At 26.3% G+C, this 25,233-nt stretch overlaps 1 protein-coding gene across 3 annotated transcripts in view; it reads left to right on the plus strand.

Annotated features, from left to right (window-relative positions):
• LOC136092472 (E3 ubiquitin-protein ligase RNF31-like) overlaps positions 1 to 25,233 on the plus strand; it is a 123,962-nt gene that overhangs the window by 94,845 nt on the left and 3,884 nt on the right. For all 3 annotated transcript variants that reach the window (XM_065820753.1, XM_065820754.1, XM_065820755.1), the window contains 5 exons: positions 6,542 to 6,634; positions 7,305 to 7,419; positions 23,258 to 23,376; positions 23,621 to 23,792; positions 23,883 to 23,979. In XM_065820753.1, the coding sequence (XP_065676825.1) occupies positions 6,542 to 6,634; positions 7,305 to 7,419; positions 23,258 to 23,376; positions 23,621 to 23,792; positions 23,883 to 23,979 (596 nt within the window). The remainder of the gene's footprint in view (positions 1 to 6,541; positions 6,635 to 7,304; positions 7,420 to 23,257; positions 23,377 to 23,620; positions 23,793 to 23,882; positions 23,980 to 25,233) is intronic.

A 25,233-nucleotide genomic window follows, 5' to 3' on the forward strand; every position in this document is an offset into this window, starting at 1 on the left:
TAAAAGCAAGTGAAAGCATGAAACTACCCATAAATATCTTTTAACGGTAGACCCCATCTAAGAATTATAGTAACTTATATTTTCAATATTAATATCTATAACACGAAGCTTTAAATTTCAAAGTACAATTTAAAAAAAGATTACAACAAACTAATTACTTAATAAAATTTTAAAAAGATTTTATTTTACCTATCATTTCAAGCTACTAAATATTATCTACCTAATGTCAACTTAAACATTTTTAACTCATACCATAAAAGGTCATGACTTCTTTAAGAAAACACTTGGTTAAGAAAAGTCTGGAAACTACTTAAAAACTAAGAATTAGTGTATACAGAATTGTAAGAATACAGAATTGTAACTCATATCGAACAATAGGTATAACTATGCGCACTAATAATAATAATATTCACTGTACTATTTCAGATAAAAGTCACTAATTTATGTTTCTGCTTGAAGAAATTATATTAATGTATTCATATTAAAAAACAAAAGCAGCGAGTTCTAGTAATGAAACTATCTATTAATCATTTTTAACAACAGACACTAACATAAAGATAAGCCAAAGGTAACAACATTACACAAAAAATTATTAAAGATAAAGTTATGTATTTTCAGAATAGTTATATTGAAGGCTAGACTACACTTAGACCTAAAGCAGTAACACCGCTTGACTGGTAAGGTTGACAAATCTTGCTCTAGATCTATATCTCAAATATATTGTGTGTTATAGTTATACTAATTATAAAACACAATATTTTTTTTTAATTTTATATAACATATTAAAACACCTCATTTAACAATCATGTACACATTAGATAAAAATACATTTCATACTATTATAAAAACATTTATATAAACACATTTATAAAACAACTATATAACATATATCATCACATACACGTATTTATCAAAAACTTTTTAACTTTGAGCATAGTATAAACATATATGCAAACCTTTAACAACTATAAAACAACATTTATTAGCATCAATTATTTTTAATGTAACAGAGAATGCAGACTACAATTCAAAACATTAGAATGAAAAAGATGAAACCATTTAAGAACAAAATCAAAAATTTCTAATAAACAAAAATACAGATACCTTAAAATGAAGCATAACACAACATTCTTTTGACAAATTTCAGAAGAATTTTTCTATTCTTTATTATTTTTCCTAAGAATATAAAATATACATATAGATATAGAAAAATATAAAATAGATTTAAATAAACGCTAACTTATGTATATAAACTTACATGACCACAAACAACAGTCTTATTTTATTTAACTTTTCATATTAAGAACATAAATAAAATTTTATTCTTATTATTCTTTCTACAAAAAATAATCTTAATCTATAAATAATCTAATAATCTTAATCTATAAATAATCTAACATCTTCTAAAAAATGAAAACAGGCTATAAAAATTAAAAAAATAAAAACAACCAACAACAAACAAACGATTATTTAAATTTTTATTTTAACAATGAACAACATCAATTCTTCTTGAGAATAAAAGTACATCAGCTCTAAAAGTACATCAGCTTACTCGAAAGACGGCATGGAACATATAACCACGCATTAAAAAAGTCTTGAAACTATTTAAAAACTAAGAAATAGTGTATTTTACAGAATACAGAACCGTAAGTTACAATACGAACAATAGGCGTAACTATGCGTAACTATGCGCACTAATAATATTCGTTAGCGTATTAATATTTAAATTCTTTCACATATGGCTCATATTTCTCCATACAAAATATATAAGATATAAAACACAGCCCTTTCAGTTATACTTCTACCAGACACTAAAGACAAAAAAATATACCTCAGAATAATCGATAAATAATATTTACATATAAATATATAATTATAATTTTTTTACCTATTCCCCTCATTTTCTCCTTAAAGTTGTCTAAAGTAAGAAAAAAGATAACTGAAGCTAAAACTAACTAAAAATAACTATAAACTAAACCAAAACTATAAACTAAAATAAACTTTAAATCTTAATATCTGTACCTCAGAAGACAAAGGTCAGTTGTCCAGTTTTTTGTGAAAATGAGTTATGTATGAGACCTTTTTAGTTTTTTCAGTATCTACACAGAGGTATTGAGACTGTTGTCCTACGACAATGTGAAACAAAATTAGGTCAATATAAAATGTCTGGTGTCCTACAATGTTCAAAGGAAAAACGTCTGTTGTCCAGAAACAACTTTTCACTTTTTTTATTTAACTTTTTCTTTTTTTTTTGTATTGCACATTAAGGCACATGAAATTATATTTCATGTGCCTTAAGACAGGTTAAATAAAACACAAACAATATTACATAAATTTACCCATCAAGAATAAGCCAATAAAGACTAATTATTTTACTATTTCCACTCTCCTGAACAATTTCTAAAATGTGACAACCGACCTTTGACTTTGATTCTGCAGATATTAAATTATTGATATCATGTGCTGTTTCAAGCTTATCATCATTTGCAAAGTGAAGTAAAATATGTGGCAAACCACGCTTTTGAAATTTAATAACCTGACATGTGTTACAACTTTCCCTAATACACCGTACTTAAAAATGTGATTGAGAAGGTTATTTAATTTGAGTTTAAATACTCGAGTAACCAAGTCAGGTCTATCATTTGCTGTCTAACCTGGATATAAATTTTCAGTTATCTCGCGCCATTTTGGATTGCAAGTGAAAGTAATAAAAGACCTGGTTTACCATACTTTTTAATTATAGCCGAGGCATCTTCAAAGTTTTCTTTTAAAGCTCTAGGACTTCCTACATAAGTTGATGGCAAAACTACAACACACCCTAGTCTAACATTATGATCATTTCCAAGGTTGTTTACATGCTTGTGTAAAGCATCATACTGCTCGCTTCTCAGTTTGTTATATCGCATATTGCTGAAATAGTTTTTTGCCATAACAGAGTGAAGAAAAAAATTATCTAACTGAAAGTTTATAATTGTAATGCTGAAATAATGTAACATAATTTGCCTAATCTCTTCTATTTCAGCAACGATTAACTTGCCTATTAACATTTCCATTTTCTAAACTAATATCTGCTTCTAGCCTAATATCATCCATTTAAACTTCACTTTTATTTGAAAGTAGTAACAAAAAAGTCTTAAACGAAACTCGAAGATTGTGATCTTTCCTATATAATTTTTTTTCTACTCTAAATAGCACACACAAATAATTTTTATATATAACAAACTGTCATTTTAAATAAATTATACAATAATCTCATGACTTTAAAAATATATATATATATATATCAGCTTGGAGATATTTGAAAAAAATTAACTTAGCAAATAATAATTTAAAAAAATTATTAAAAACCCAAAATTCCAATAATAAACATATTGCTAACACAGAAAAGTTAAAAAGAAAAACGTTGTAAACCCTTTTTTGCAAACTTCAATATTATTTCTTTAAAAAAATTATTAGTAAACAATTTTAAAAAATTAATAAAACTTTACAATATTTTGTTCTTCTATACCACATAAATACATTATCTGATAAATCTAAAATAAAAAATGTAACAAATAAGTAAATAAATAAGAAAAACATTACATACAAAAAATGAAAATCAATATACCTTATAGAGAAAAGCTGTTGTGATTTACCAGAGTGGTAGTTGCTAAATATTATTATTTCATGTTAGCTTTTAGAAAATAATTTATGCTGGTACATCATGGTTTCAAAATGATTATAGCAAAATCATGTAATAAACAGCGCTAAAGACAAAAAATCAAATTGAGATAAAATAAATTGTATATACGGCAAAATATCTTGTTGTGGCTTTTAGTGAATGTTTAAAAGCAGTGATTTTTAATAATGAAATTAATAATTTATCATTTTTAACAAGACACCAACGTGAAGGTAAGCCAAATGTCTATTAACTCAAAAGATTACAAAAAAACAACATCACAACAACAACACACAACAATAACATGTGATGACTAAAAATCTGGACAAAATTAGAAATGGTATAACTTTTTAATGGAATCATCTTTTTTAACAATTTAAAAAGTATAATAACAAAAAATATCTAAATAATAAAAATAAATAGATTTATAAGTTTTTCATACCATGACAACAAGCAGTGCCTACTCTTGTGAATGTGGTGGCAGCATGCCGATGTACACGTTCTATGTCGATTCTTTTAATTGAAAACTCTATCTGCTTTTTAAGTTTGCCTTGGTTTTCAGCTTGCCAGTTTTTGTTGTACACTAATCACTTAAGTTCAGACCAAAAATCTTCAAGTGGACATAATTCTTAGCAGGATTATGCTCTTTTGGTACAAATTCAATATTTTTTGCTTTAAGATAATTTTGTACTTTATGTGAATAATGCGACGAAGTTAGATCTGGCCAAAAAACAGTGTTGTCATTTTTATGATGTTTTTCAATGAATTTCTCCAATCTAGCAGGACATTTTGAAATATACACATCTTCATTGACTGCTTGGCCTGATGGAGCAATGTACTGCTGAGAGATTCCCTTTGTAGAGAATGCAATCCAAACAAGTAATTTTGGTTCTAATTTGTCTATTCTTTGTAACCTTACATCATTTGATGCTGCATTTATGTCAGAAGAGTAAAATCCAGCATTTCCAGAAATATTAGTGTTGCTCAAATAACAATACGATTCATCGTAATTAATAACAATTTTTTTCCGAAAAATCGAAACCAAACTGCGGCACTTTGAACAGCTGCTTTTTGAGCCGGTGTTTTTTTTGGTGTTTTAGTTCTTTTACGATAATGAATAGTTTTTTGGTGAATAGTTTTGCATATGTACGGTTGTGATACATGAAATTGTTTTGCAAGACCAGGCTGTGAAATACCATCCTTTTGATCAATCAATTTTTTAAGGCGCTTTATCTCTTTTGCAGGTTGACAAATCTTGGTCTACACGTTTAATAAGTCACAGCACTTTAAAAACATGGAAATAACATAGTATAAACATACCTACCAACTATAAACATAATATATATATTTAACCTTGTATAAACATATTTAAACACATTTATAAAACAATTATATAACACATTAACACATACACAAACATGAAAAAAACACTTTGCATTATTATAAAAACACATTGATAAAACAACTATAAAGCACATATTACCACATACACATGCCTATCAAAAAAACATATATGCAAACAATAAACATGTGCAAACAAAAATTGTAAAAATGGCACAAGAAAATTTGAAAAGATTGAAAGTAAACAAAATATATATATACAGACAATACTCTTTAGCTTCATTTTTTTTTTTTTTTTTTTCATAAGAACTGTAATCCTCATAACAAAATTTAACCTTTACATACAATAAGTATGTAAAGGTTAAATTCAACAGGGTAAACTTTTTAAAACAACTTCAACAAATCAACAGGGTAAACTTCTATAGTTGGGCTAATACAATCTCTTGTAACAGGTAACTTTAATGGTTGTGTAGTCAAAAAAGGTTTATTTTGAATCTCTCCTGTTTGAAGCCTCCAAAAATTGGAACAGTAGCAATCATAAGTGCCAGTTGGAACTCTTGAATTAATTTAAAGTCGTTTCAAGTCAGGATTATTTAGGTTGTTTTAAATCATTAAAGTCAATTGCTTCAAAATTTGTTTAACTATTTCAATCATAAAGCTAGTTAATAAGCATTTATTCTTACAAAGACACAAGAAGAAGAGAAATGTTATAGCGAAACAATTTGACTGGAACAGTTTTCATATTATTTTACAGAACAAGCAAATACATACAAAAAACACATAAATGATTTATATTTTTTTCTAAAACCAAAAAAATAAAATAAATAAAATATTCTATAGCAGTTTCTATAACAAACATTTAACAATAATTATTGTTAATTACTATTAGAAATAATCTATAAATTATTATAAATTAAAACTATTATTGGTAGAAAATTAAAGTGATAACAAGTTTTACAACAATTTTTATATATTTCAGGTTGATTAATGTGGCTTTATGCAAAATTTGAAATTTTCTCCTGCAGACGGCGTCAGGGTGTTCGCCAGAAATATATTTTTTAACGTGCTTTTGAGATATATAAAATGTAAAGGTAACTGAATTTTAGGAATTTTAAACCCATTGGGAATTCTGCTGTATAAGCAATGCCAATTGACTGGGTAACACCCTGGGTGTAACCAGTTTTTAGGATTTTTATCTCAATGACTATCAGTTGAAGTTCTATTCCCCCAACAAAGCATTTCTAGGGATCATGATATTGTGTGGTTTTTCAACAGATACTAATTCGGTCTCTGTTGTAAAAAATTACACAAACATTGTGCATTCATACAATATATTTCACAAACATAGTGCACTCCATCTTCTGGAGTGTACAGTGTACACTATAGATCTTGTGTCTGGGTACACAAGATATGATCTGGTTAGGCACTAATTAATAAATTAGGGAAAAAAAGATGAGATTTATTTTACCTATTATTCCATCAAAGTTTTATTCATAAGTTGTTAAGTTTGCAAACAATTTAGCCTTTGTTTTTTTTTTTTAGTGTCCTAATTATGGTTATATCTGGGAAAACAAAGATAATAAAATGTGCTGCAATAAATGTCAAAATTATACCTGTTTTTTGTGCAAAGAGAAGGTTATCTTTTTTATTTATTTAATTTTTAATTAGTTTTTAAATTGGTTTAGTTTTTTATTTATTTATAATAATTTTAAATTGAAAATCAATTTAATTCTATTGTTAACAGTATAATTTTGATAGAAAGATACTACATTATGCTTGAGTAACTCTATTGTGAACTCTTTTGCAACTGAAGTAATAAAAATTTTATTACTTTCGTAGTAAAATTGTCCACAATAGAAGTTCTCAAGTAGCACTGAAGAAGTAATCAAACTTCTTTTGTACTACTTCAGCTTTACCTTTCAACAAATGCTACAGTAGTGTGCTTCAGTAGTGTTATTATATCTGCCAATGCCTCAGTAGTGTTTTTATATCTGCCAAAAACATTTTAAAAAGTTTTAATTTAAGAAAATAAGAATATTACCTACCAAATTAGCTTGTATACTTTTGGTAGTTACAGAAAATGATGCTTTGTTGTAACTGTGTAACTTGTTGTAACTATGTACAAAGATTAAGCTTTTATGTTGAGTTTTTTGTTCAAAAGTGCATTCCAGTGTGAGGCAATACTATTTTTAGAGGAAAAAACTTTTTTGAAGGTTATTCTAGACAAAGTATTTTTTGACAACTTGACAGATAAAAACAGGAACAGTGGTTCAAAATCCATGTCAGAATATATTTTTTTATTTAGTGGCTGCCTCAGCATGACAGAATTACATGTGAAAAGTTTAAAGAATGGAAAGATGCTAATGATCCTGATCTTCAAAAAGCCTGTGCTGCTGATCTGTTATCCAAAAATGGAATAGGTACCTGTTTTTACACTTTAATTTTATTTTTTATTTTACACTCTAAAAGATTTTGATATTCTTTTTCTTTATTTTACATTATATTTTTTAATAAACTTTCATGGTATCTTCCTCAATTAATTTTAAGTCAATAAGGTTTAATAAGTTACAACTCAACATATTATAATTTATATGTACAATTTATATTGTTGAATTGTAAATTATGTATTAAATTATATAATACATAATTTAAAAGTCATCAATATAAAATGTACATATAAAAAAGTTATAAAATATATGTTATAAATTTTTTGTTAATGTTAGGTTGGAGGCAAGGGAGACACAGGGTATTCATAATTAAGTTTTTCCAAACTACACACTAATTTGTTTACAAAAGACATTACATTTTTTTTTAACAGAATGTTGAATGGAACATATATAACACTGATCAACACTAAAAAAAATTTTTTTGCTTCTATCTTGATTAATTAATAACAGGTATTTATTAAATATGGCAACAATTTTTCGCAAACAGCATTGAGGCCATGCATTTCACTGTGATACATGTATAGTTTTCAAAATCATCAGCTGTCCCTCAAAGTCAAGAATATTGACTGATAACATTAATTTTTTGGCATTAGGAAGCTATTCTGTTTCTGAGTTATAGGTACCCTCAATTAATCAATTAAAATTTTTATTTAGATTTTTTTTTTTTAAGACACTATTTTTATTTTCTTATTTATTTTTTTATTTTATTTTCTTTATTTAGATGATTTGATAGATTGGCTTTGTCATAAAAATGTTGTGTTTTTTTATCTAGATTGTTTTTCGCTATATTTGTGGCAAACATATATTTAAAAAATTCGGAAAACCATATCAACTACTGAACTTTGTATCAACATTACTTTAAAATTGTGTACTCATCTCATAGGGGTCTCATATAGTATGCTAAAAATGTCTTGTATTTTTATAATTATGGTCCAGTGGAGAATGGGATGTAATTGTAACACCCATGATTTGGTAAGAACCTTAAAACTACCACCACAACTGCTACTTCTGCATAGTAGTTATGCTAGAGATATAACCCAGGACATCTGATGATTCGTATCTCTGTAAAACTGACCAAAATATGTAAAATGAAGACTCTGACCCAGACTATAAATATAATCCTTAGGAACCTCAACAACTCTAATGTCCACTCCACTCCATGTCCAACCATTTGATCAGAATCACCTAATGACTTAGTAATAGACCAGTAGTAGAGATCTGAACTTACCAAAGAAGCTTTTAAAATTTTGGCATCTCGTTTAAGTAAAAAAAAAAGTTGTTTATTCTGGAAACCAACATTACTTTTTTATTGTATCAGAAAAAAATTTTTACAGTATTTTTTTTCAATAGAAGGGCTTAGTCTTTTGTAGCAATGTTAGTGGTATTTTGCAATAGATGGGTTTAAAAACTATCAACCTCATTGGCATCTTTTTACTAACAGAAGCAAAAAAGTTTAAAGTGTGTTTTGTTTCATAACAGTATCCGGCATGGAAAATAAGAAATCGAAGGCAAGCAGTCAATTTGACCGGCTAATACATGGTCAAATCATTGCAATAAATGAATTATTTTAAAATAAGTTAGAAATTATCAATAATGTCTTTGCACTTTTTTTTTTCAATCAAGAAATCAATTAGGGTTGACGTCATTTATTTTTTTTGGACTATCAAATTTTTTATTTTTTTGTTTAAAATTTTATCTTAGTAGTAGTCTTCATGACTGAATTTTTTTTTTTTTAATGTTAATTTACCTCCCCAAGACCAAGAAGGCTTTACAGGTGAGGAGGCTACTTAATTGTGGTTAATCCTCTCTCAACTCTATAACTCTGAAACACGAGCCTTGACAAACAAGGCCACTGCACGGCGAAGCAAGTTAAGTGCGTTACTTCCTGGACATGGCGGGGATTGAACTCGGAACCATATATAAACAAATACCTTAATGTTTAAAAAATAACAAATTCATGTTCCTTTTAAAACAACTTTAAATAAAATCAAATAACTAACATTCAAATTACCAGCTGATTTTAATAGTTTAAAATAACTCTCATGCGTCATATGTTTTCTCCTGATTTCTTTATAGAAAAAAAAAATGTGCAAAGACATTATTGATAACTTTTAACTTTAAAAATAATTTATTTATTGCAATGATTTTCGAGAAAAACTAAAAAGTACAGTTGGAGGAAAATATATTCTTAGTTAAGTACAATAATTTCAAATACTAATGAAATATTTTAAGTCAATGGCGTTAAAGAAATAACTTCATAACATTAAAATCTTATTATAGAAAAGAAGCACAAATGTGCAATTAGTAATTTTAAATTTATCAATTCATCAATTGCAATTTATTGGCAAAAACTTATGGGATATGCAGCAAAAACTTGTGACATTTGCAGAAAAAACTTGTGTGATTTGCAGAAAAAACTTTAGAGATTTACATTAAAAACTTGCAAGATTTGTGGCAAAAACTTAAGAGATTTGCAGCAAAAACTTACAAGAAAATAAATAAGATTTAAAAAAACAAAACCAAGTACAATTTAAAGAAAAAATGATCGTAGTTTTTTTTTTTTTTTTTTTTTTTTTGTTATTTCACCTCCCCAAGGCCCAGAAAGCCACTACAGATGAGGAGGCTAATTAATTGTGGTTATAACCCTCTCTCAACTCTATAACTCCGAAACACGAACCTTGACGAACAAGGCCGCTGCGCGGAGAAACAAGTTGAGCGCGGTACTACCAGGGACGTGGTGGGGATCAAACTCGGAACCTCTCGCTTATAGTTAAGTCAATTAGTTATCAATTATTATATATTTTTGTAATAATATTAAAATCATTTAATAAATATTTTTATTAAAATAGTATGAACTTCAATCATTTATATAAAAAAGAATTTTTTATCTCCATTGAAATAAAAGTAATCTAAATAAGTGAAGTTAATGAGTTTACTAAAGAAAAGCATTATATACAGCCAAGCGTTATGCTTTAATAGAATTATATCAGAACAGGAAAATCTTTCCAAAAAACTGCTAGCTTTAGCGCAAATCTTTGTGTTAAGAGGTTACGCGGTGGAAGATATAAATTTGCAATTTACTAAAGCCTTGAAATTTATTCAAAATCAACTAATTAATAAACCCCCTACAAATATAGATGTAGATATATTACCAATAGTGACTCCATATTGTGATATCTGGAGAGATATCAATAACATTGTCGTGAAGCATTGGCATATTATTCGAGATGACCCCTATTTAGTGGATATATTTCCATTGATACCTACACTTACCTATTTCAATACAGCATCAATTTATAATATTTTAATGCATTCGACCCATGAATAATAAATACATACATAGTTTAGACCATTTTTATAAATTTTAGTTATTTATTGTTTGAATATATTACTAGTCTGTTTATTTTTAATACATCTTTGCGTTAGTCGCACATCCATATCTATTTTAATGTTTTTTTAGATATTATATCTATATATATTGTATATATATATATATATATATATATTGTATATATATATATATATATATATATATATATATATATATATATATATATATATATATATATATATATATATATATATATATATATATATATATATGTATGTATATATATATATATACACACATATATATATGTAGTTCTATAATTGTTGCATTTGGGAATACGGAAGGTAAAAAATGATTCTTATGCCAACAAATACATCACTTTTAATTACTTTTGACATTTGCGTGTTGTCAGAAAGTTAAAACTATTAATTTAATTACAAATTAAATGTTTTTTAAAAAAAAACAAAGTACTGTTACATCGAATTTGTCAGTCGATGTAACAGTCATTTTGGGAGGTTAAGCTAGCAAGAATTCATTTTGGGAGGTTAAACTAGCAAGAATTCATTTTGGGAGTTTAAACTAGCAATTTTATTTAGTTTAATTTTAGTTAGCCAAAATCATCACTTTCGCCACTTCATATTAAACTTGGTGTAATAAAGTTTGTGCCAAAAGTGGCAAATGTTTCAAATTTTTTTTACACAATTTTCCAGGCTTAAGTACAAAAATTAGTGAGGATTTTAACTGACAATGGAATAGTGATATCAGGGATGGTGGGACTTAATTTAATGGAAGACTGCTGCTGGAGTTTGCGACAAAATTTCCCTGAGTTGTTTGTTTAAGGAAATCATATAAAAGATAATTTGGTAGTGTTAAATTTAAATTTTGTTAACATTAATTTTCTTGATTTGTTTAGTCAAAACAGCAAAACTTTTCATTTCATAAAGTAAAACTGTTAACATTTTTTTTTTTGTTGCCATAGAAGTACCTAATAACAGTAAAAAAATAATGATTAACATTTAATAATGAAAGTAAAAGATTTAAGTCTCAAGTTAAAATTTTCTTAAAAAAAAAACAAATTAATTTGAGTTGTATAAAATTGTTTTGTCATTCTTTCACTTTGAACTATTCATTTAAAATTGTTAAAAGTTAACAAACAAACAAAAAAAAGAACAATTTAATTCGAATTTTATAAACTTGTTTTGTTGCTCTCTCACTTTGAGTTTTTTCAGCATTATTTTTTCATAGTTATACTTCAATAGACTTTTAAAAAAAAAAGTTTTGAGATTACATTTTTTAATAAATTCAATTCATATGTACATATCTATACTATATATAGTTATAACCTTTATACTATTTATATTTTTAAATCATTAAATGCCGTTTAACAGTTGAAGCTCCATTTGAAGTCAATAAAGAAATAATTACAGTACCCTCTTCATTTAAATGTCGAAAACTTTAGATAAAATTGCTGGAGATATTAAATGCTTCTAATCCTGCTCTAGTTAGAACATCAGTTGAGTCTGATATGCTGGATTTGATTGAGAAGCCTGAAATGGTACCCGAGTCTGTAATTAATCTATTTAAATATTAAAGAGAAACTTGATCAGGTTATTAAAAAAGAATGCAACCAGTTAGACATGATAAATAGTTATCAAAAAATCAAAAATTCAAAGAAGAAATTCGAAAAAGATTCAAAGGATTAAGAAACTATATGGTCACAGAACAAATATTTAGAAAGAGCTATGTTTCTAATGACTGTAAAACCGACAAATATCAAGGCTAAGCGGGAATTAACTGGTAATTGACCGCTGTTTTGTTCAATAAAAAAATTCGTAGGCATTTGTGCAATAAAACTTTAAAAATGTTGTGCTTCCTTAAGTTGTATTTAAAAGCACATAAAACATAATTTATCCTAATATATTTCTAAGATAATCAACATGTTAAATTAACATGCTTTTTTCAAAAATGCAATGTAAACTGCCTTTCTATATTAAATATTTTTGGTTACAAATGTACTGTCTGAATTCTATTTAATACCATGCAGATGTTATATCCATTTTTCAATCTCAGGATCTCAGGATTGTTGTTTTTTAATTCCGCAATCACAGAATTAAAAAAGACCTCCGGGATTGCAATTCCTGGACAGACTGTGTGTATACATATATATATATATATATATATATATATATATATATATATATATATATATATATATATATATATATATATATATATATATATGTATATATATATATATGTATATATATATATATGTATATATATATATATGTATATATATATATATGTATATATATATATGTATATATATATGTGTATATATATATGTATATATATGTATATATATATATGTATATATATATATATATATGTATATATATATATGTATATATATATATGTATATATATATATATATATGTATATATATATATATATATATATATATATATATATATATATATATATATATATATATATATATATATATATATAACTAGGACGTTTTACCAAAAAAAAAAAAAAAAAATATCTACCCGAATGACGCCGTGCCACCGTGGTTATATGGAGTAATTAAACCCCATAAGCCTGAAAAAGGTTACCCAATGAGGTTAATTGTAAGCACCATTGGTACACCTACATATAGCATCTCTAAATATTTAGTCAATATGGTACAACCCACTCTAAACTTAAATGAAACGCGTTTAAAAATTTCTGGATACAGCAAGATTACGGGAAATTGATAAGAATGAGGTTCAGGCCTCCTTTGATGTTGTTAATTTGTACCCTTTGGTCCCAATTAAAAAAGCAATCATTATACTAGTTGAAAGATTAGGAAACAACTAGAGCTTTATATCTAAATTAACTTTTGAAGAGATCAGGTTACTTCTAGAACTTTGTCTTTCTCATTGCTATTTTTTATATGAAAATGATATTCATGAGCTGGAAAACTCCGGACCAATTGGGTTAGCTCTTATGATGGTAGTTGCTGAGTGTTTTTTACAATATCATGAAAGTAATGCTCTTTCATTGGCGCTTAACAACATCCATGTGAAATCATTTAAAAGATATGCCGATGATATTCATTCAAGATTCCAAGTAGTAGAAGATGGGCAAAAGTTTTTAGATCTACTTAACAAACAACACAAAAGTATTCAATACACAATGGAATATACCAACTTAACCAATACATTAAACTATCTTGATGTTTCAGTTACCAACAATAAAACCGGTACATATATATTTTTAAAATACATCGCACAATTGCTATCACAAACGTTCAAATTAAACCAAACTCATGTCATGACCCTAAAATTATCAGTGGTCTCTTTATTGGTTTCGTCCATAGAGTACTATGTTTATGCACAATAAATAACAATGATGATGAGTTGTCGTTTCTTATTGATGTATTTGTAGAAAACGGCTATGAGAGGAAAAGTCTGGAAAAACTAGTTAAGTCTGCAAAAGGAAGTGCTAACAGCAAAAAAGATTTTACGAAAAATCAACATTTTTTAATGTCTCCAAAAAAATTTGCGTCTTTACCCTGGATCCTTGGAATCAGTCCTAAGTTACAAAGAGTTTTTCAAAAAGCAGGATGCGCACGAGTGTTTAAATCTCCCAAAATTCTCCAAAGTCTACATAGTTCTAAAAATAAATCTACATTACCAGTTAATTCCTATCCTGGTGTTTACAAATTAGAGTGCTCTTGTGGCAAATGTTATGTAGGTGAAACTGGACTGAAGATATAGGGAAGGGAAGGTAAGGTAAGGTAAAGGGAAAAATTCAGCTGTAACTGAACATTCCAAAATTTGCCAAGGAAATTTCCACTGGAATGGTCGCAATACCTTAAAAATAGAAATAGATAGTTTTAATAGGAAAGTTAGGGAAGCGTTGGAAATACAACACAACAAAAGTACCTTTTGCTACAATGGTCTTAAGCAGGATGATGGCAATTATGTGACAACGTCATTTTGGAAACCCATGTTCAAATTCTTACGTCACAAAAAACTCTCTTAAAAAACTCTAACAAAGAGTTTTGTAAATTTAGACCGTTTTGTTTAATATTATTTTTTATAACGGTTTTTAATATTCTTGATAATGAGGGTATCAATATTCCCTCAAAATATCGTAAAAATAAATATATTTTTAACAAATAGAAATTAATCCATAAAAAGAAGTTTTTTTAAAAATATTTATACAAATAAAATCTATTAAAGATGTCAACATTTAAAATATATATATATATATATATATATATATATATATATATATAAATATATATATATATATACATACATACATATATATATATATAAATATATATATATATATATATATATATATATATATATATATATATATATATATATATATATATATATATATATATATATATATATATATGATGTATAAGTATATATATGATATATGTTATATAAATATATATATATATATATATATATATATATATATATATATATATAAATATATATATGTTATATTTATATATATATACAGTGCGGTGCAAATTTATAACCTCATCAAAAATTCAAGATCTCGCAAATAAATAATTATTTTTAAATAATTAAATTGTCTAATATCTTACCTGATTAATATTTTATTTGTAATAGAGTCTGGTTTCATTTCATTAATTAAACTTACCTGATTAATATTTTATTTGTAATAGAGTCTGGTTTCATTTCATTAATTAAACTTGAAAATTTCAGAAAAATGTTGGTTCAAAATTATAACCTCATTTCAATTTTACTCTACAAAATTCCATAATGTTTTGTATTGCAATTTGAATTTATTATTAATACTTTGTTTTATTGCCGCCAATCTGAATAACTTCACAAATTTGAATTTGGCATACTTTCTGAATGTTTTCTAAGATCTGCAAGAGATATGTTCTTCCAAACATGAACAGTTGCCTTTTTCAATTCATCTACATTCAAATATTGTTTTCCTTCTACATAAACACGTCTTGGTAAGATGTCCCATACAGTTACTAGCGGCATGCACAATTCGTCGCTGTTGGCGAGCTGTAAGTATAAGGTTTCTACAACTTCGATGCTTCGTCCAATAATTTGTTGGATCATTTACAAAATTATTGATCAAACATGGTGAGCGTCTCAGTTTGCAAGCAATTGCCCTGTTTGATAAATGCAATGACCTGTAGGCTTCGATCTGACCTTTTTCTTCATTGGAGAGTGCAATTCCTCTTGGCATTTGTTAGAATGTATTCTATAGTTTTAAAATGTAATAAATTTAATTTGAAAACTGAATTTACTACTATTTTTTGATGGCTTTTGATGGCTTTTGATTTAGATAACGAGGTTATAATTGTGCACCATGGTCTTTACTGTTTTTGGCTTTTGGTTTTTACTGTTTGTTTGGCTGTTGCATTGTTTAACTACCATTATTATTTATTATAATTGTTAGTTTTTTTGATGTTATAGTTTACTGTTTGTTTGGCTGTTGCATTATTGTTGAACTACCATTATTATTATTATTTATTATAATTGTTAGTTTTTTCGATGTTGTAATCTGTTGTTTCTAATAATCTATTCATACGTATTATTTTATTTTAACAATTATTAATAACATAGCTATTTACTTCCTACTTGTTGTTTCTTACATTCTCTCTAATACCGTGGTTCCACTATGGCTTTAAACTTTTAAAAAAAATTAATTACCCAAAGTTGCCACTCATCTCAATGTAATATTTGTTTATTTTGGACTCATACAAAATGTAACAGTAAGTAAAGTACAGTTTACTACAATTAAATCACTCGTTGCGGAACTGTGTAAACTGTATTAAAAGTGTCTTTCCATTTATAGATGTTCAAGATAATAAATTTAAATTGCTATTTTCTTCTGATAAAATTCTTAAAACTGATGATTTACCTCTTTCTACAAATCTTTTCCTGTCTTTTTATTTAAATAAAGTCTCTAATCGAATTGATAATTATGTTTCATATTGTGTTTTAGATACTGAGGAAGAAATTTCTACTTCATTAGACATAGCTTGTAAATATTATGACATAAGCGACTTATGTACACTTAATTTTAATAAAATAAGCACTCTCCTTTTTTCATCTAAACATATCGTTACAAAAACACTTTGAAGATTTAAACATAATACTATCATTAACTTATTTTGATTTTTCCATTATTGGTATAACTGAAACAAGGTTAAAAAAAGGAACATCCTCAATTCATCCAGTTTTCATTGATAATCACAACATTGAGCACACACCAACGGAATCCTCTTGCGATGGTAAATTATTATATTTATCAAAAAAACTAGTTTGCACATGAAGAGATGATTTAATGATTTACACACCTAATTGTTTAGAATCTACATTTGTTGAAGTTATTCTTTCTAAAAAATCTAATATTATTGTTGGTTGCATTTGTAGACACCCTTGCATGGATTTTAATATTTTTAATAATATCATGTCTGTCTTACTTCAAAAAATATCTGCTGAAAATAAATCTATTTTCTTACTTGGTGATTATTATATTGATCTGATGCAATCAAATAATGACATTCCGAAATTCAATTTTTTAAACTTGCTTTACTTTGCTGACTAGAATTACTGATCATTCTGCTACAATTATTGATAGTATTTTCTCTAGTTTAGTAGCTAATGAAACTGTTTCAGGAAATTTGACAACTTCTGTTTCTGATCATTTACCTCAATTTTGTATTTGTCCCAACTTCAATAAATTATTTATACCACGCAAACACAATTTATATAGCAGGAGTTTTAAAAACTTTAATAAAGAAAATTTTAAATCTGATTTATCAAAAGTTGACTGGAACGATGTTATTAAGTCCAATGATACTAACACATGTTTCCAAATGTTTATTACTAAAACAACATTGATTTTAGATCGCTACGCCCTGCTTAAAAAAACAAGTATCAAAAACTTCAAACATTGATTCAAACCATGGATTATAAAAGGAATTATAAAATCTATGCGCAATCTTTTCCAACAAAAAATGATAAGATCTAAAGATCTTAATAATAAAAAAACGTCTAAAAGTATTTTTAAAAGATATAAATATATGATAATTACATTAATTAAACTTAGTAAAAAAAAAACATTAAAAAATTTTTTTCTCAGGAATTGTAAAAAATCTTCGCAAACTTTGAAAAGGCATTAACATTCTAATTAATTTTAAAATTTTTAATAAATCATCTCCCAACTGTTTGCAAGGAAATGAAATATATATAACTGATCCAACTCTAATCTCTGAATCATTTAACACTTTTTTTACAAATATTGCTCATAAACTCAAATCGAATATTCATTCGTCTTACATTAACTATCAAAAGTATCTTAAACATCCAAATTTACATAGTTTATTATTTCGTTTGTGGTGTTTTTATTGATTTACAAAAAGTTTTTGATACTGTTGACCATAGTATTTTGATTTCTAAATTAAATCATTATGGAATTCGCGGTATTGTAAATAACTGGTTTCGATCTTACCTTTCAGATCAAAAACAATTTGTAAGTATTAATGGTTTAAATTCTAGTAATAAATCAGTTTAGTGTGGTGTTCCTCAAGGTTCTGTTCTAGGTCCTCTTTTATTTTTAATCTACATTAACAACCTGATCAACTTTGTTCACTTCTCTTCAGTTCATCTGTTTGCTGATGATGCAAATTTCTTACACATCAACAAATCATATCATTCTTTATGTAAAAATGTTAATTCAGATCTAAAAGATATAATTCACTGGTTTAATGCTAACCTAATATGTCTCAACACAGAAAATCTGAACTAATTTTTTTTTCATCTCTGAGAAAAAACTATTTCTTTAAAAATATTGAAATCAAAATTAGTAATAAATGACTATTATCCTTCAGGAGTTATTAAATATCTTGATGTATTAATTGATTGCAATCTTTCATGGAACTTTCCTCTTGAGCTAACTTGATGCTTTCGATAATTCGTCATTATGTTGATAAAGTTACACTAAAGAATATTTACTATGCATTATTTTTATCTCATCTTAGATATTGTTGTCAAGTTTGGGGTCAAGTTGGAAACTATTTCATTAACAAGTTGCTATCGTCTCAGTGTCAATCCATTAGAATAATAAACTTGCAACCAATTAAATCAGATACATCGAAGTTCCTCAAAAAACTTTTCATTTCAACATTTCCAGCGCTAGTAAAGTATTCTAATCTTCTTTTTGTTTTTGACTCCTTAAATAAAAACTTACCATCTCCTATCACAAACTTTTTCACAGAAAGTAGACTATTACATTCCTACTCTACTAGAAATATACACAATGGAAAACTAAATGTGTCATCTTTTAAAACCCAGAAGTATGGTAAAAATTCTATTGTTTATCAGTGCGTCTGTGAATGGAACACGGGCCTTGCATGCATTTTGAATGAGTCCAAAAAACTATATCCTAAAATACTTTTACTCCATCTTAAACAATATCAATTTTAAAAAATTTTAAAAACTTCTTATTCTAACTTTAAAGCATATTATCTCTTTGCTTATTATTACTTACATTATATTCTTTTAATCGTATTTTTTTTCTTTTCGTTACTACTACAATTATCATCAGTACTTTTTGTTTACTTTTTTCTTTTTTTTATTATTAAAACCTGCAAATTATGATTTCTACATGTATGCTTTTATGAATGTTCTATGTGCTTTAATCTATGTGTTTACGGTCCTTATGTTTCAATGTATGTCTTTGCTTATTATTACTTACATTATGTTTAAAACTTGGTGTCACTCCTTTGATCAGATTTCTGTATGAGTGACACCATCCTAAATAAATCATTAAATTTATTTATTTATTAAAATTATTATAAATAATTTTATGCTTATAACTACCCTTATAATATTAGTTATTATTATTATTTTTTCATTGCAATTATTGTAAACATACTTATTAATACTATTACTATAATTTGTATTAATTTTTTTAACGTATATTATTATAATATATTATTATTATTATTACTATTATTGTTGCATTATTACATTGCTTTATATATATAGTAAAAACAACTATCTGATCGTTTTCCACCTTCCCTTCTATTACATAAAATTGTATATAAATACAAAGTTATTATTCCCATGACAATTATAAAACTACAATAGTCATTAAAATAATAATCATAAATGAATACACCACTTTCATCACATTTATCTACATGACTTTTACCATGTATACGTAATAATTTCAATTCACCAACTTTAATAGAACAATTATTATTATTATTATTATTATTATTATTATTATTATTATTATTATTATTATCAAAACTATTGTAAAAATGATTTACGGAAAATAAATAACTTCTTGTTGTTGTTGTTGTTGTTGTTGTTGTTGTTGTTGTTGTTGTTGTTGTTGTTATATGATATATGATATCATACCATATATCATCTTTTTTTTTTAATTTTTTTATGTCTTAATTTAACAAAAAGCTCTTTGATAGTTTTTCAGGATGCCCTGAGCATTGGTTACTGCTTGACAGTGGCAAGACTTTGAGTTTACAAGTTTGATAATCTCAACAATATCTATTTTTAATCATTCTTGTTTCAGAATTTAAAATAAGTCTTGTTTAAATGTTGGTTTTCAACCTGAAATTTGCCGATTGAGGTGTTCCCATAGATGTTTGATAGGGTTCTTGACTTTTGGAAGGTCTTCTGAGTAGGAACTTCTGTTAATCAAATTTTCGTAGACTTGGAGAGGCTTTTCACTAGTGTTTAAGTTTTGCTTTGGATAGTTATCCTGCTGAAATATCCAAACTCAAGGCATTTTCTCTTAAGTATGTTACAATATCTTTAATGATATTCTTTTACATATTTTTGCCATCAATCAAGTGGATAGGACTGACACAATCTTATTGAAACAACCCTAAAACCATTACAATTCCACCTCCATGCCACTTGTTGGTAGCTGGTATTTAGGATCATTTCTATGGCCTTTTAAACAACAAAAACATTTAATATCATCAGATCCAAGCAACATGAACTTTGTTTTATCACTAAAAAAGTACTTTTGACCACTGTTCTCTTGCCTAGTTAAAATGTTCATTTTAACAAAAAGTTAGGCAAATTTTTTGTTTTTTGATTCATTAGAGAAATAAAAGGTTGGTTTGATGATTTCTTTTAAATAGATTTTCTATTTAAAAGAAATCATCATTACATTTCACAATATGAACTTCTTTTTTTATACCATTCAACAAGACAGCATTTTTTTCTTTAATAATTTTTCATTAATTAAAATTATATATATATATATATATATATATATATATATATATGTATATATATATATATATATATATATATATATATATATATATATATATATATATATATATATATATATATGTACAACCCTAGGAATTAGGGTCAACATTTGGTGACGTTGCATCGCAAAATTTTCTCGTGTTATTGACCAGCGATGTTATAGTAAATTTTATTAGAAAATTAATAGGCTTATGCTTGCAAAATCATTATTACTAAAACCCTTGCCTAGAATTTAAGATTTTTCCTTAACAATTTTTAAATATTTTAACTAGTGATCGCCTTTGATTTTTTTTTAATAAAATAAAGGTAGTTTTTTGTCAAAAAGTGTGTGCGTACACGCACTTATATGTGTGTGCGTGAGTGCAAGCGTGTGTGTGTGTGTGTGTGTGTGTGTGTGTGTGTGTAAGGCCGACCTGTGTATATATATATATATATATATATATATATATATATATATATATATATATATATATATATATATATATATATATATATATATATATGTATATATATATGTATATATATATATATGTATATATATATATATATACATACATACATACATATGTATATACATATATGTACAAGCCTTCCCAGGAAGCGAGTGCAGTTGCATGCCTTGTTTGTCCACGCTTAAAGTAGTTTTTTTAGAAAATTTGACCATGTTTTTATAAAGATAGCGTTTTAAGAATTTGCAGCAAAATAAAGCTATAAGAAAATAAAGATTTTTAAGGCATTTGTTATTTTCCACTACCAAAAATGATACAAGTCAAGGAAAAAAGCAGATAAGAATATAACGAAAATAAAAACATTTTTCAATATACAATTTTTTTGCAACTATTTTGAGTCAGTATAATAAGGAAATACTTTTTTATTTGCGCTAGAAACATGGACAATTTTAAAATTTGTTTTTCAAATCTTTTTGTTTAAATTTACTGTTTTTATCAATGCACAGGAAAGCGAGAAAACTAATTGCTATTTATTTGTAAAAATAATTCTTTTATTTAAACGAGTTTTTCATGTAAAAAAATAAAAATTCATTAATACTAATATTTAGATATAAAATATTTGGTTGTTTTCACTACCTCCATTGAAATAGTCTGCACTTTGGTTGGACTCTCCAAATTGTGCATTAAAACCCGATAGTTTATTTCCTGATGAACTATTATTATTGATGATGCTCCAAAAGCTTGTGGACTAGTGCATTTTTAATTTACTGAACTTTTTTAACAATTTTTTTAGGAGCCTATTTAAAACTTTTTTTTAAGTTTTTAAATACATTTCTTCAAACAGAGAAATCGTTATGTTCATTACCTTTAGTAATTCGTTGGAAGTTGGGCAGTAGGGTATATATATAGGGTATATATATATATATATATATATATATATATATATATATATATATATATATATATATATATATATATATATATATATATATATATATATATATATATATATATATATATATATATATATGTATATGTATGTATGTTTGTATGTATATATATATATATATATATATATATATATATATATAGAACTCTAATATATTTTGTCCGAAAGTTTTTTCCATATTTTGTTGACAAAAAGTAAAAATTAAAATGCAAGACCAGAATTTTTTTTTTTTATCAATTGATAGATGTCTGCCTGCCCCAACCAAACCCTCAGTTGATGTAGCAGCACTCCCTTGCGGGTCAGGCTATTTGTCAGTCGATATAGCAGCACTCCCTTGCGAGTCAGGCTATTTGTCAGTCGATGTAGCAGCACTCCCTTGCGAGTCAGGCTATAAGATAGTCGATGTAGCAACACTCCGCGCATGATTTACAGTAAAAAAAATAAAAATAAAAACTTTTTATTAAAAAAATTAAAAATAAAAACATTTTATTAAAAAAAATAAAAATAAAAACATTGTTTATATTGTTAAAAACATTCATAATGTTTTAAAAACATTCTGAATGTTTTTAAAAACATTCTGGGTAATTAAATTAATGGTTTTGACTTTGACGCAAATTTTGGACGAAAGTCAAAAGTAATTAAAAGTGACGTATGTGTTGGCGTTAGAATCACTTTTTTCCTTCCGTGCTTCCCAAATACAACAAACTATTTGTTATTTTCAAAGTAGCCAAGTCGATACATTTATTAAACATTTTTTATTTAAAGAATGTCCTAAATGTCATTTCAAGTATATTCTTGTACGTGGTGGTTGTATGCATTTTACTTGTACTCAATGTAATTATGAATTTTGCAGCGGATGTTTTTTGAGTTTTCTCAAGGGAGGGGTTAGTTCTTTTTTTTTCCTTTTCTTTTTTGTTGATTCTAATTTAATAATTTTTTGAATTCAGTGAAAGAATTAAAATATATTTATCTTTATAATTCTTCTAAAAATGATTAGAAGAAGAATTTTCCATAAAATTATAAGAAAGTATATTTATAAAATCTATATTTTATATTTAATAAGATGACATAGAAGATAATTAAGGATTCAAAAAAAATGTTTTATGTGTTTTTTTATTTTATTGACAGAGATGCCAAGTTAATCCTGATTGCGCTAACAAAGGTTTACATGCTCACCACCCACGTGACTGTTATTTTTATTTGAGAGATAGATCTGTGGATGAACTTAGAACTTTTCTAGAAAACAATAACGTTGAATATGACAAGGACAGGCCTAACCAAGAAATGCCTGATAACCAAAGTATTTAGTTAATTTATTTTTTTATAAGTTTTTTAAATTTATGTTTTTTTTTGTTTTTTTTTTAATGAAATAAGTGATATTTTATTACAGTTAATGGTCCATATCGTTGTACAATACCAATATCTGAAAACTATCTTGATAAACCATGCGGAAAAGACTCACCCGATAATATGGCTGGACTTTGCAAGTTAGTGGATTTTTAATTTTTAACCTTGCTTTTTTAAAACCAGTTTTTTAATAACAAATATGCCTCAACCCAAACTCTTAGTCGATTTAGTGACACTCCTTTCATGTTCCCCCTATTTAGTCAACCAATGCACAGTGGGCCAGAGGTGAGCAAAACCCCTCAAAACCAGCTTCTGTGTTGCAATAATTTTTTTTTGTTAATGTAATCAAGAACCCCCAGCACTTTAAAACTAATATAATTTTTTTCCTACTTTCGTTTTTGAGCTACATTTTACATTAATTGCTTTACATCAATTTTACCACAAAAATGACAATATTAAATACCTTTTAAATATTAGTAAAAATGGAAAATCATATATAAAAGAAGTATGGGGCCAGCAAGACAATTTTGCAGCATTTTATTTTCTTATTGGTATATATTAGTTTGTCGACATCACATATTGAAATAAGAAGAAGAAAAATTATATTTTATGCTTTTTTCAAAGTGTTTTTCAAAAAAACCCCTTAAAATGCACAATTCTTTTTTAACACTTACTTTTACACAAGCAGAGATACTCTAGGCTGCACAAGTGATCTATCTTAAATTACATTCTAATATAGATAAACATTTACAACCAAATTTTCTGATCTCAGCTGAGCGCAGTAGGTGCTCTACGAACGGATATTATTTATTATAAATTATATCCATTCGTAGATTTTGCTTTAAAAAATTGAAGAATATGCATAAAGAACGGTTTTAGATCTTTCAAATCCAATTTCAAAAAAATGTGTTTAAGCCGTTTTGTAATGTACATTTTAGTGGATTGTTGTATTGTGTTAACTTTATGTGAACATGTGTAAAAAGATGATTTCTGGAAGATTTATTATTTGTATTTAAGTATGCAAAAAGTTTTTATTTGTGTAAAAACAAAGAGTTTGTTTACAAGAAAAATAGATTTTTAATTTCTTGATTTGTTGAAAGCAAGAAAACTACATTATCTAGTACTTTTAATTTTTAATGTCGCCTAAATAACTTTTTCGAAAATGCTGTTTTCATCTAGAAAATTGTACTTTAAATGGATCAAATGTCATTCATTTAAATAACTCCCAAAAAAATAGAAAAACAGTAAATTATTTGTAAAAAATAGTCATTTCATACACCCTAATATTAATGTTTTACATTAAAACAACAAGGAGCACTACACAATGAAATTCTTCTAGCCCCAAACCATGATCTTATGATGAAAATGCTTTTCAGCTACGATACTAAGGTGTC

The sequence above is a fragment of the Hydra vulgaris genome, chromosome 15 (assembly GCF_038396675.1).
Source record: "Hydra vulgaris chromosome 15, alternate assembly HydraT2T_AEP".
In the NCBI taxonomy this organism is placed as follows: Eukaryota; Metazoa; Cnidaria; class Hydrozoa; order Anthoathecata; family Hydridae; genus Hydra; species Hydra vulgaris.